Source organism: Cryptotermes secundus, unplaced genomic scaffold (genome assembly GCF_002891405.2).
Source record: "Cryptotermes secundus unplaced genomic scaffold, Csec_1.0 scaffold1979, whole genome shotgun sequence".
Lineage (NCBI taxonomy): Eukaryota > Metazoa > Arthropoda > Insecta > Blattodea > Kalotermitidae > Cryptotermes > Cryptotermes secundus.
Window position 1 is genome coordinate 18,591 of NW_019732005.1, and position 13,398 is coordinate 31,988.

A 13,398-nucleotide genomic window follows, 5' to 3' on the forward strand; every position below is an offset into this window, starting at 1 on the left:
GAACATTTGATAGTATTATCTGTAGATAATTACTTGCATGTAATGCTCAGTCCTACAGTTTTTCAAATAGAATCATCCAGACTATATCCTGGATTTTTTTTCCTTGGCACTACAGCTCCAGTGGGCCTAGGCCTACCTCCTTGAACTTCTCCGTTCACTTCATTTTTCTAGATCTTACACATTCGGTAGGACTCACTGGGCAGGTGATCAGCTTGTTGCAAGCCCTCTACTTGTACCCAAACAGAAAAACGCACACATGCCCAAACAGAAAAACGCACACAAACATCCATGCCCTGAGTGGGATTCGAACCCACGATCCCAGCTTCCGAGCGAGCGAAGACAGTGAATGTCTTACACCGCTCGGCTACTGTGACCAGCTATATCCTGGATACAGATGTCAAATCAAAATTCAGATCACTCTGTATTGGAGATTGGAGTATTGGAGATGAGGGAACACCTGATCTGGCATGTCATAGTAAGATGTACTAGAGGATCTCTTCTCATTAGGTATATATTTTGATTTGACTTGTTTGCTTAAAAGTAAATTGTTGGACAGGAAATTTGCAACAAATATCAATTGCTCATGAAGAAATCTGTACAATCTCGACAAGCTGGATGAATGATATTTCAATGCCATATTCAATTTATTGAAACATCTGCATTTCATCTGAAGTCAAGTCTGTTTTTATACAAAATTTTCCAGATCATTATGAAATACATATCAAATCCTCATGGGTGTCACCATGTTCAACACCCTGGAACTGGTTGATGTGTAGGTGCTGTAGGACTGCTATAGTTAGTGTATTCACAGATTGCGAAAGTCCTGCCACATATGGGTGATCCTACTCAAAAGTTAATGCTACACAATCTCATTGAGCTGGCTGGAATTATGGTAAAACTCTAGAATTGTATTTTGGAAGTGCTTGGTTCGATTTCAGCTGGAACAACCTCTATTCAGAATGAAGTCTGTCAGTTTTCCATTATCCACCCAGGAAATGCTGAGAAAATACCTTGATTAGACTATGACTGCTTCCTTTCCCTATTTCGCCTGTCACCCTACCATTTGACACTATGTAGTCTAACTACTGATGGCTTCATAAAATCCCCTCCCCCCCTTCTCTCTCTCTCTCTCTCTCACACACACACACAACCTCAGTACAAACTCTATTTCCCTGTTATCTATATTAAAACAAAGGATATAGATTAACTTTGAAAAGCAGAAATGCTGCAAACTTGTTCACGTAGCATTTCTTGAACACAAAAGGCCTTAAGAACTTCTAATTCTTATTTGTTCCTCTTTGCAACTTTGCTTTCTTTTATAAAGTCTTAGAAATTGTATCTCCAATATCTTTGTTGTGTAACGACCTCTTCCTTCAAGGATTTGATTTTGATTTTCCAACTTTTGATTTTCGTTGTTTAAGCCATTTCTGAAGCAGCTGTGTAGTCAGTGAACCTCCTGCTGGCATATCTTCATCGACATCATCATCCTCTTCCTCAACTTGTCGCTGTTTTTTGCTCTGTGACTGTCCAGAACTTGATGCTTGTTGGTGATGCAGTACAGGTGGTCTGGATGGTGGAGGTGGTGGTGAAGCATCTGCATAATCGCCTTCATCAGATGATTGACGGGATTCTAACCAACGAACATGGTGATTTGAGGGAGAAGTAGATTCTGACATGTCTTGTGCTGACTGAGATGGTGTCCTGGAGCGTGAATCAGGTCCTTGGTGAAGTGATGCTCCAGATTCAGACCAGTTTTGTGGGGACTGAGAAGGAGTTCTAGAATGCGAGTCAGGCCAGTTCTGTATTCTGGACCCTCCAGGTGTCACAGAATCTATAGGTGACTGTGATGGAGTTCTTGGTGATGAGTCTGGCCAGTTGTGAGCAGTGTGTCTTACAAAACCAGGGTCTGAAGGTGATGACGGTATTTCTCTTTCTGGACGGACAAGATTTGCATCACGACTGTCATAACGCCAGTGTCCCACATCAGGTGAAGGTGACTGTGAAGTACCTTCAAATCTGCCAGATCTTCCAGCTTCTATATCCAAACTACGGCTGCTTGATACTCTGGCTTTTCCAGCTGCTTTACCTCCAAACAAATACTTTTCTTTTTGTCTTTCATCAGGAAGAGTTTCTGGACTTTGTATTTCTTCACGTCCTAAGTGTTTCTGTTTTGGTTCATCCTCTGCTGCCATGAGAGTTCTTTTCCTTCGCATGCTTATAGCATCCTCTGAAGTGGACGCTGCTGACATCAAGGATAGAGGTTTTGTGTTTTTAGTACTTCCTTTCCCTGTTCGTTGTTGCTTAATTCTGTGACTGTTCTCTGCACTTCCTGGCCTCACTTCAACAGGTTCACCACGTTCTGTCAAGAGAAAGGAGACAGTTGGAATATGCATAATTTCATCAACATCACTGTCACTTTCATTGTAAATTTCTCTGGGCCTTGATCTGTGTTTCTGTTCGGGTGTAACACTTTCAGGCCTTTGACTGATTTCACCTTGTTCCAGGTATCTTTGTTCACCTGAAGAGGAGTTGCTATTTTCTTGTTCAGATGTGCGGTGACCTAGGTGACGACGACTGTCAGATGGTCTTTGGTCTCTAGTTGGAATATTGTGTTGATTGAGATACTTGCCTGAAGAAAAATGGCTAACTGGAATATGGCTTTCAGGTTGGTCTCTAGGAACTCTGTCATGATGTAACTCTAAGTCTGAAGGAAATTGTAGTTCCTGTCTTACAGATCCATCACGTGACTGCCTACCACGATCCACACTTTGATGTGGTAGGAAATTCCCATTGCGTCGATAACCTTCTGGTGTCATCTGCTCATCATGTATTGCTCTAGTTCCCATGCTTCTTCCATTTCCTTGGAGCATTAAGTCTGGTGTTGAATCTCTACCAGAAGGGTACCTGATGAATGGAGATGCATTTAAAGCTGGTATTATTTGAGTTTCCTGTCATGTAATACATACTAATTATTTCTTACAACAGTTCCTTAATATGTGCCATGGCATAAGTTAAATCGTGATGGTTTTCAAATTGTAACTGACTGTTGAGGTATTGCATTTGTTGTTTTTAATTCAAAACTATGTCCAGTATATTTGGAGTACAAGAGTTGCCACTGCAACAAGTGTATATCTCTGGACCATGTACTTTTAGCCCAATTCACATCACGACACCCTATTTTTTTAAGTACTGTCCTCACACGTTGGTGTTCCAAATCATCAATTGCTTGGTAAAATTTTGCAAGATGTACAGATTTTGGCTGCTCAGAAGTTTCAAAATATCTCTTACTGTACCCTAGCTTACACTCAGAAGTTAAGTGTATAGCCTAGACAGCGAAAAGAGCACCACTGTTACAATTGTGATCATACCTGAGATCATCGTCTGTTCTCCTCCGGGTTTTGAGCGATGACCTGAGTTCTCCAATAACCCTATCTCCATTTGGATCTCGATGCACTTTATCTAGTAGATCAACAGAATTGGAGGCAGTATCTGTCTGAGTTGCCTTGTAAAGCTGTTTAGTTTGAGGAGGTTTAGGTCTGCTCAGACCAATGTCCAGGAGAAACAACAGCCCTGTGATGAGTGCCAGTGTCCCTAGAACAGCTGCATTGTCCACCAGGTCTGGGGGCACTGAATCCAATGATGCATATACCAGGCTGCCAACAATAATAAACAGCAGAGCTCCCATCCAAAGGAAGAATTTTTCCTGTGAACCAGAGATAATTGATTGATAGCTTTACAAAATTTTGAAGTTCTCATAGCAGTGACTATGAAGGGTACTGTCTTCTTAGATGTTACGTCCTGCAGTCTCGTAGAAGTTTTCTTATGTTCCTTCAAAGCACGGGTAAAATGTACCAGGCTACATTCTTAACTACAGTGTTAGATAGTTTTCAGAGGTCAGCTTTATGCTCCTGTCACCTTTACCAAGAATATGAGTTGATAATATCCTTTAGCTATGAGACATATATTCTTGAAGGCAAGCATTGCCAAATGCTTCTACTGGAAATTTGACCTGATGCATCCAATCTACAGACTGTCTTTTCTGAGACAGCTATCATGTATTTGGTCTCCATGGTAATTATGAAGGGACCAATACATTAACAGTAGACTGTGGTATGAGATAAAAAGACATGTAGATGCATGACATGACACATTCATGGTAGTGTTATTTCAACACTGGACAAATTTATGTAGCTATTCGTGCTTGGCTGAATGCATATCCATATTGTGTACCATCAAGATAGTTTCTTGCAATTCATCATATGTACCTATCAAAACAATTTCTATATATATTCACTAGCAGACATGTTTTGCCTTATCAACCACTGCAGTGGTTAACGGACTACAGTCTAATAAGTCCTGAAGATGAATAATAAGCCAAAACTTATATGCTGTTGAGCTGAAAATTAAGTACTGAGGTATGTGAAGATGGTCATTTTCAAGAAATTTATCTTCAAATGTGCTTGAATTAAGAAAACAATGTCTCTTTGAATGAGTGTCATGCTAAGAAAATACAAGGTATAGAAAATAAAGCTCCCACATCATTAAACTCGGCTCTTGATGGAGGAGATGAATCATCATCCTCAACTACATTTGTTTCATCCTGGGAGAAAGAGTCCCATTGCCCACTGAAGAGGAGATTGACTGACCCTAGAAAAGGTCTGCATATGGTGGCAAAGAGAAATTTACACTGAAGTCTCTGTATACACTTGTAAAATTTGTGCATCCTTAAATATTTTGTTGTGGTAAGTCAGAATGGTCTGTCCACTGACTCATCTGGCTAGAATGGTTCCTCGGTCCCGACTGCTGTAATGCATAAAGAAATTATGTAACACATTAGGATAACCATCTTACATTAGCAGGATGGAGCTGTGTTCTACTAAAATGTGGACTTCCAGTCTTCATCTAGGGAAAACCATATAAACTCTGAAAAATACTGGGCCGTGGATCAGCACTTGGAATGCATATAACTAATTTATGGGGCTCATTGACTCACCATCTTTCTGCCATTTCTGAGCTCTCCACAGAGGTAACCAACCAGAAGACCCAGTGTTATGATGATGTAACTTCCAAGTACAACATCTGTAAAGAAGTCTCCATTTTGTTCCCACGTCACATTGTTGAGTAAAGGCCACTCTCGGGACAATTTCTTGAGAAGATAGAAGGTGCGGAAGGCCTCATCATCTGTCAGCCTCTTGTAGATAACACATGTGCAGCATAGGAGCTGTGGGAAAAGTGGGCATCTGAACCTTGAGCCCCATAATCAATTTCAATACACTTTAAATATAGATTGTGATGCATGCAAAAAAAACAATGCTATGTACAACATTTTTTAATCACATAAGTTAATTTTGCATTTGTACCTATGAATATTGTGACATGTCAAGCCGTTGTTGGGCAATGGGATGTGGAATGAGTTACCACGAAGACAGACTCTTTAAAAAACGGTTGGTTGCCAAGTTATGCAACAGTGGAAACACTTTTCAGTCTTTGGATCTGCTGAGCCCCACACTCTAGTGAAAGGACAGAGATTGGGTGCGCTTCAGAAAAGTGCTGAGAAGAATATTTGTGCCCAATTTAACATATTTTGATCACAAGACGTTGTGGCAAGAGACCGCAAGAAAACTAATGCATAAAAAACATAAGTAATAGTTCATGAAAGAGTGAAATGTCTTATACTGTGTACTTGGTTATCTAATAAGTACAACTAATAAGCCTGCTTAGTGTTTGTTTGTTTGTTTGCTTGTTTGTTTGTTTGTTTGTTTGTTTGTCCTTTTAGACAGAAGAATGTCAGAACCTTCTGAAAACAAAGATTTGAAAGCAAGTTGCAAAATATTAAACTAAACTGGGAAAAAATTCCTATACAACTCAGATATTTATTTGTCCCCTTCCCAGTAAAATAATGCCGTATTTTTTTAAACTGCATAAAAGATATCCCAAACAAAATTCTATCTTCCACAAAATAAAACTGTGCCTCATCTACATCATGTTGGCAAAGAAATTACTCTGTGATATTTCATATGCACAGCCACGAATGAAACATGTATATATGGCATCAGTAGTTAGTTAGTTATTGGAGAGGGTGGGTTTCCCCATGCACTTAGACCTGTAGTGGTGATTGTGCTTCCCTCTATGATTTCTACCAGCCTCTATATCCTACCGGTATTGGTGCTTACCATCAGTCCCGCCCAGCCAGCGAGACCGGCTCTACTAGCTGAGAGGTATCTATAATGCTTCCCCCATCTACCGGAGGTATTAGTGACTGCTGTTGGGCGGCAAACGTCCGCAATTTTGCTCAGTGACCTCCTTTGGAGGTATGAGGTTCTTTTACGTGCCGTAAAGCTACGACACGGGACACACGGGACACACGGCTTAAAGTCCCTCCCGGAGGACTTGTTCCCTGAATTTTTCTGCCCTTAAAAATTCGACGACCTCCGCCGGGTATTTGAACCCGCGTACCTTGAGTCATGAGGTGGGAACGTTACCTCTAGACTACGGAGGCCGCTTATGGCATCAGTAAAGTTATGGGACATGGGCTGCAAGGGCGACATAGATTCTGATAGGTACATGGTGTTCCCTGAGTGGCATTGTCTCCGAACAAGCTATGGAACTCTCTCAGTTTTATATTCAGTGGACAGTGGGGACTCTCCGCTTGGGACAAAGTGACCGATGTGCGAACCATACTCTCCACTATGTATATATATAGCCTAGATCTAGAATGTACATTCCTGTGAACACGGTACAATGCTGCGACTTTTTTTACGAGGTGAGCAACTATTATATTGTGATGGACTATGCTCCATTTAGTTAGTTACTGACTTATGTAGTCCGCTAGCACGATAGACCACTGTAGGTCGCGGTGCAAGGGCCAAGAAGGCCTACCCCTCATACATTCATTCATTCCTTCATGTAATCCGCTTATAATTATTACGACTAGCAGTTCAAGATTACGTTGGCCTCACTTCTGAACTTCCATATTTTCATTCAAAGAAAAACATGACATACTCGTACGAGTTTAATTTGTATCCACCAGGTACAGAAGCTATAGCAAAAAGACCATCTCGGATATCTGTACTGAGGCCGTAGACAGAAATCCCAGGTACATTTTGGATGCCGGCACTCAAGACTTCTCCCATTCTGTCTCTGTATTCGCTTTGCCTGCTGAGAATAGCGACGGCTCTCACTTTCACCAATATTCGTGTGATCACAATTACCAGACTGACTGGAGAAGCATAACAGTTCCAGGAATATGAAGATGGAATCGTTCAAGGGATCAGTACAGTCCCTACTTAATTTTGCGGTATCACTCTTGGAGTTGCAACTTCTTTTGCTGGTAGAATGTCGGTGTGCTAGGCTGCGGCTTCTGTATATCTACGTGTATAATATACTTGCTGCCTCAAGCCGTTCATGTGATTAAGCTGAGAAACAACTTTGCCCTGACGTGTGTGGCTGGAGGTCGGAATGGATGAGTGGGCAGACCTTGCATGCAGACTTACCTCATGACTACCTCAGCCACGGAGGTTAGCTACTTGATTAGCATCAATTATTACTCCAAAGAATGGACATGTTTCTATTGTACTGAGGGAGATGTTTTCGTAATACTATACAATTCGCATCGGAGTTCCCACAGGTCGTGTTGAGCGTATAAGAATGAGTATAAAAATAGGCAAAATAAACACAAAAAATTCAGAAGTCACATTTCTTTGTCACAGTTTTCTTATACAAGTTCTGAAAAAGAAAGCTATGACACCTGGCTTCCTTCGAAAACTTCCATCTGTATAGACAGTATCTGGAAATATAAATTAAAATCCATCTACTCTACGAACTAAGGTACGTCATACCATGTGTAGGCAACCTTACGGAAGAAAAGTCCCTGAGGAAAGTATATACACGTATGTCTGAATTTCCCCTTGATATAATAATATCGAAAATATGTAGAAAACAGATTATAATAACTTCCCAATTATAACGTAATAATCTACGTCACTAATTATGATCCGCAATTGTTCCATTAGTATATTGTGACATGACAACTGAAAGCCGGAATAGTTCATTGCTAGAGAACGGCTCTCTAGGTACGTTTCCGCAGCAATGGATAGGCTTGTGGGAACCAAAGCGTCTCTATGAAATTAACAGTCGTTTCTATGGTTCTATCGAAAGGTTTTATCACACATCTACGAGAACTGCAAAATTTTCGTAATAATTTCTTAATCCCTGTTGTTGTCACGTGGTGATTTCAGTTCTATAAACTTAATCTCTATTGAGTTCCCAGGGTTTCTCGATGTTCCTGCTGCGTTTAGATGGTGATTGGTAAGTGAAGGGTTAAGGTAGGAGTAATGACGACTCTTTGTAGAAAAAGAACTGGTTCATGGTTAGGTTTATCTTTTGTAGGGGGTAGGGGGCCACCAGTCATTCGGGAAGAGTCTCGGCTTGAAAGTTAAAGAACATAAAATGGAGAGCTATTCATAATATAGTCATTGCAATTCGCATCTTCTTCTTTTCAATAGATGTACACCATAATCACGAGCTTCTTTCAGCTGCCCATCACCCCGGTGTCTATATTGACCAATACAAAACAAATTTCGTGGGTGCGTGGGGTTTGTGTGGAAGAGAGTAGACCGAGAGAAAACAATGCGCATTCAGAGTCATAACCAGTCATTCGAGCTTCACTCGGGTCACGATTCGTGATAAATGTTACGGCGTCCTCTTATCACTAAACCGGTTTCTGCATACGTACTTTGAGAACACGATCCTTCAGCATGGCTTCCGCCTTTGTATGTGAACAATAGCAGTAACATACTGTATTTCTTCTTATTTTCTAACCGAACCTTTTGCAGGTGCTTAACTGAAGCTGTGGCAACACATGTTTCGTCCATCTAGCAAACACGAATTCGAGATTGTTGTGCCATATTGGGGACTGAACTGGTCATGTGTTCCGAGTAAGTTGAACACAGCTTTAGTAGAAATTATCTAATTGACAAACTCCATGCTGTAAAATTGTTTTTGAGAACCTGATAGTTCAGATGGAGAAATTCCGCGTCTTTCACGAAATCGTCTTCACAAGACACAGCCATTGGATCATATCATGAGCCAGATAATTCCAGTCTACACCCTCACAGCCTATTTCTTTAACATCTATCGTACATCCTCCCATCTACAAGCAGAAGTGACCTAAAATTACGTATGCAATGACAACCTTGCACGTTCAACAGTACACTGCGCACTAGACAGGCAACAGGCATAGCAAGAGAGACAACAGAAGGACGAACCACACTGGTTTCATTTAGAAACAGTGTAAGTACGGAACCACCGATAGCAGTATCGCTGGAGGCACAGCATTTCACTCGAATTTCAGCGCATCTGAAAATGGACGAGTAGGCCGAAACATGTAGTGCAGTGACGAATTTTAAGAGGACTGAATTTTAAAATCTTGATGTTGTTGCATGGTGGACGGTAAAGAGCTGAAAATAAATTCGCACGTTCTAGTTTTTTTCACATTAATTTGATCAGCATAATAATTTTTGATAATTAAAATAAAATAAAATTGATCATTGTGTTTAATTAATTAAACACCATACCATGAAGACGTATAGGAGAATGTAACTCTATTCTTTACCTCGGTTTCACGCCCCGGCCGCTTTAATCCAGATACCGATCGTATAGGAGGCTGAATAGGAAAGAGCTCCAGTCTGGACACTGTGAAGTAAAGAAAAATCACCTACTCCTGCCGGGATTCGAACTCCGGCTTCGAAGGCCTTAACCTATAAATATACCGACTGAGCTATTCCGGTAGGAGTAAAAGTTATGAAGCTCCTAGTTGTAATATTTTCCTTAATTCTCATAATACTCCCTCTGCCTTAATTCGCAATGTTCTCATCAGCACCCTGCTTTCAAACACAGTCACTTAAAAATGTTAACAATAGTTTAAATATCCTGGAACAACAGGAAGAGATACAAATGAAATGCATGATGACGTTTGAAGAGTAAGGCCTAGAGACATTTATTGTTCAGCTCACAAACTGTCATCCCCATAATTTCGAAAACACCAATTGTTTCTTACTTTGAGGGAAGAATACAGACCACACTTGCAACTAAGCGGCAAAATGCCTGTGAATGGGGGCTGGGATCCAGTGATCATGTCTACTGCGCTATACTATAGCATTTATCCAGAAAGGCTGAAGAATGGTTGCTTGCTTCTGGGTCAAGAATGAAACGCTTAACCTTCAGGATACGAACCACAGAGCTCTAACACTTTAAACACGACGTTGGTTCTAGCCAACTTCTGCTAAATATATTTTGTAATCTCCAAACAAACGTGACAGAGTTCTGCTACCTCTCCGGGGGGGGGGGAAGATCGCCTTCATAAACCCGTCAGCAAATATGAGAGAAATGATTAACCAGATAGTTAGACTACATATTAAATTTTTCATAGTCAAAAGTTGACAAAGAGAATAAAAGCGAATTTTCCATTAGCTCGCTTCAATTAGAGGTAAGTTACAATACCGAAGTTATGTCTTGTGAGTCAGAGACATTTCAGTTCTCTGTTTCACAGTACACAAACATAATTATCAGCTTTAAAGATATCTGACTAAGGTATATTGCACTAATTGTTTTTGTTTTTTTCCCCTTGGCACTACAGCCCCTGTGGGCCTAGGCCTACCTCCATGAACTCCGTTCACTTCGGTTTTCTTACACATACGGTAGGGCTCCTTGTGCGGGTGATCAGCTCGTCGCAAGGCCTCTACCTATAGACAAACAGAAAAACGCACACAATCATCCATGCCCTGAGTGGGATTCGAACCCACGGTCCCGGCTTCCGAGCGAGCGAAGACAGTACATGCCTTAGACCGCTCGGCTACTGTGACCGGCAGTGTATAAGAATAATATATAAGAATTCAGTTCGTACCTCACAGGAAACAGATCCGAACCCACGATCCCGGCTTCCGAGCGAGCGAAGACAGTACATGCCTTAGACCGCTCGGCTACTGTGACCGGCAGTGTATAAGAATAATATATAAGAATTCAGTTCGTACCTCACAGGAAACAGATCCGAACCCACGATCCCGGCTTCCGAGCGAGCGAAGACAGTACATGCCTTAGACCGCTCGGCTACTGTGACCGGCTACATACTTGTCATACAACATCCTAATTTCAAATAATGGACTGTATATTTTAAGCTAGGTACACGCTGAAGAGTTATATCTTCTGACACATAACGCCGTGTGGTTATGTGAAAGTCAACCAAAGTTTCGCAGAAAAAATTTGCCTCAGTCCTCAGGGTAGAAGAGCAAACGAAGAAAGAATTCTGGATTAGGCTTGCTAACCTCATTCGTACTAGTTTCTTGTTCGACTTAACCTTCGAAGCTGAAAACTGAGACGATTTTTCCTCCGAAACGTCGGTTGATTTGTACCGCGCTACACAGCGTTATATCCCATGATCACGGCTGTGAGAATCTCAGATCTAAATATGTACACTTTGTTCGTACGATTAGCCGTTTCTGAGAAGTGCAGTACAGTTTACCTTGAACTTTGCTTAAAATAACGTTGATATTTGTTTAAAATTAAACTCAACCGACGAGTTTTATTGTGGACTCGGTATCAAATTTCATCAAAAATTATTCAGTGGTTTCGAAGATGGAATATGCTAACAGTCAGGATCTTTCCATTATGCATTAATTTTATGAATTGATCCCACTTATAATAACGATCACCAGAGAACAGAAACTTTTTCGGACTTACACTTCTACTAAGAAACACTCTTTGCCTTCTAAATCATGATACAGACTATTAAAGCAATTTATCTGCCGACGTGAGTAGACGAACTGAGTTTGCACAGACATAACAACATGCAATTATCGGGTCAGACCTCCTCTAGTGCGGGTCCCGATATAATCAAAATGTTGAAGTCCCCACCAGTAACAAACTTAGGTTATGACAGTTCTTCTTATAATAACTACACATTCGAATTAACTTTTCGTGATTTTAGAGAAATAAATGGGGGCACACGGTAGCGTAGTTGGTTGAGGCACTATGCTACAAGCTTGAAGATCACGAGATCGAATCCCGATTAGGTGGATTTTTTCAATTTACTTAATCCTTCCAGCCGCATTATGGCCCTGGGGTCGACTCAGCCTCTAAACAGAAATGAGTACCAGGGATCTTACTGGGGGGTAATGATCGGCCGGCGCGTAAGACTGACAACCTCACCGCCATGTGTTAGCCGATTGCCTATAGAAAATATAGGATCCTCAACATCTCACAACCCTATGAGCCTCCACGGCCTGTTACAGGGATATCTTTACTCTTCTGATTTTACTTTTAGAGAAATAAATATTTCAGTAATATCTGTGGATACTATTTCTGTTGTGTGGATGCCCGGAGTGACTGCCCAGATCACTTAAATCTGCCCTGGAAATTATTAAAAAATCTTTTTGTGACTTACCACTTCGAGTACTTTAACAACCACTATCTTGTCGCACGCCATCTCGTTACCTTTCGAAACTTCAGCTATACTTTCTTGTTCCGCTGCAGTGTAAATCACAGAATTTCACCTTCAAAATGTCAAGGTCATCAAAACTTACTTATAATTTGCATTTCAAACCACATAAATGAACATCCATTGTAAAGCATAACAGTATGCTTCTTTCAGTTGCGGAAACATATAAAATAGCTTGGCAATTCAAAGCAGTGCCCGCGCTGTGATATCTGTATTGTTACTGAAGGATATTCAGAACCGCTTGTAGCAACTTTCCCACCGGTACCACTCCACGCCCCACCCCCCACACGTATGCACTGGAACGCGTTAACTGATAATGGCTTTACTGCTGTGAGTTGCAGGCAGACAATTAGACACGTGTAGGCTCGGACATTTGTTTCTTGCATGACCAAGTGACCGACTGAGCGGTGTAGTTAACAGCATGGAATAGAATCCTCCTTGAGAAGCTGATAGCCGCTCAGCCAACCAAGAAAGTCTCCAGGCTTTTACAAAACGCCTGTTCATTGCCGTGTTCACAAGGTCACGATTGGTTTCTATCCTGAACCAGATGAATCCACTTAACGCCATCATACCATACCCTTTAAGATCCATTTTATTATTATCCTCGGACTACGCCTTACCTCAGGCTACTAGTGGCCGACTTCTCACCGCGGAGGTCTGGGTATAATCCCAGAGATGTCATTGTGGGTTATTTAGTGCACAAAATGGCACTAGAGCAGATTTTTCTCCGAACGCTTCGACTTCTCTGTTCAAATTTTCATTTCATGAGTGCTTCATACCAATCTGTTAGCCGGAGCTGGTACAGCAGAGCACTTGTGATCGCAGTACCGAGGGACTCAGCATTGCCCCACACCTGAATTATTATTATTATTATTATTATTATTATTATTATTATTATTATTATT

At 41.1% G+C, this 13,398-nt stretch overlaps 1 protein-coding gene across 1 annotated transcript; it reads right to left on the reverse strand.

The window, feature by feature from the left end:
* Window positions 1–301: 301 nt before the first annotated feature.
* LOC111867538 lies at window positions 302–12,718 on the reverse strand. Its single transcript, XM_023857515.2, has 4 exons — window positions 12,440–12,718; window positions 4,994–5,221; window positions 3,369–3,703; window positions 302–2,904 (listed from the first exon to the last, which is right to left on the reverse strand). The coding sequence occupies exons 1-4, from the start codon at window positions 12,479–12,481 to the stop codon at window positions 1,374–1,376; spliced, it is 2,136 nt and encodes a 711-aa protein (XP_023713283.1). The 5' UTR covers window positions 12,482–12,718; the 3' UTR covers window positions 302–1,373.
* Window positions 12,719–13,398: the final 680 nt, after the last annotated feature.

Excerpts from the sequence above, each read along its gene's own strand:
- LOC111867538 (XM_023857515.2), bottom strand. The coding sequence starts at position 12,481 with ATGGCGTGCGACAAGATAGTGGTTGTTAAAGTACTCGAAGTG. Across the intron at positions 5,222-12,439 it reads TTGTTAAAGTACTCGAAGTG|CTCCTATGCTGCACATGTGT; the intron begins GTAAGTCACAAA and ends CTTTTCCCACAG. Across the intron at positions 3,704-4,993 it reads TCAGAAATGGCAGAAAGATG|GAAAAATTCTTCCTTTGGAT; the intron begins GTGAGTCAATGA and ends TCTGGTTCACAG.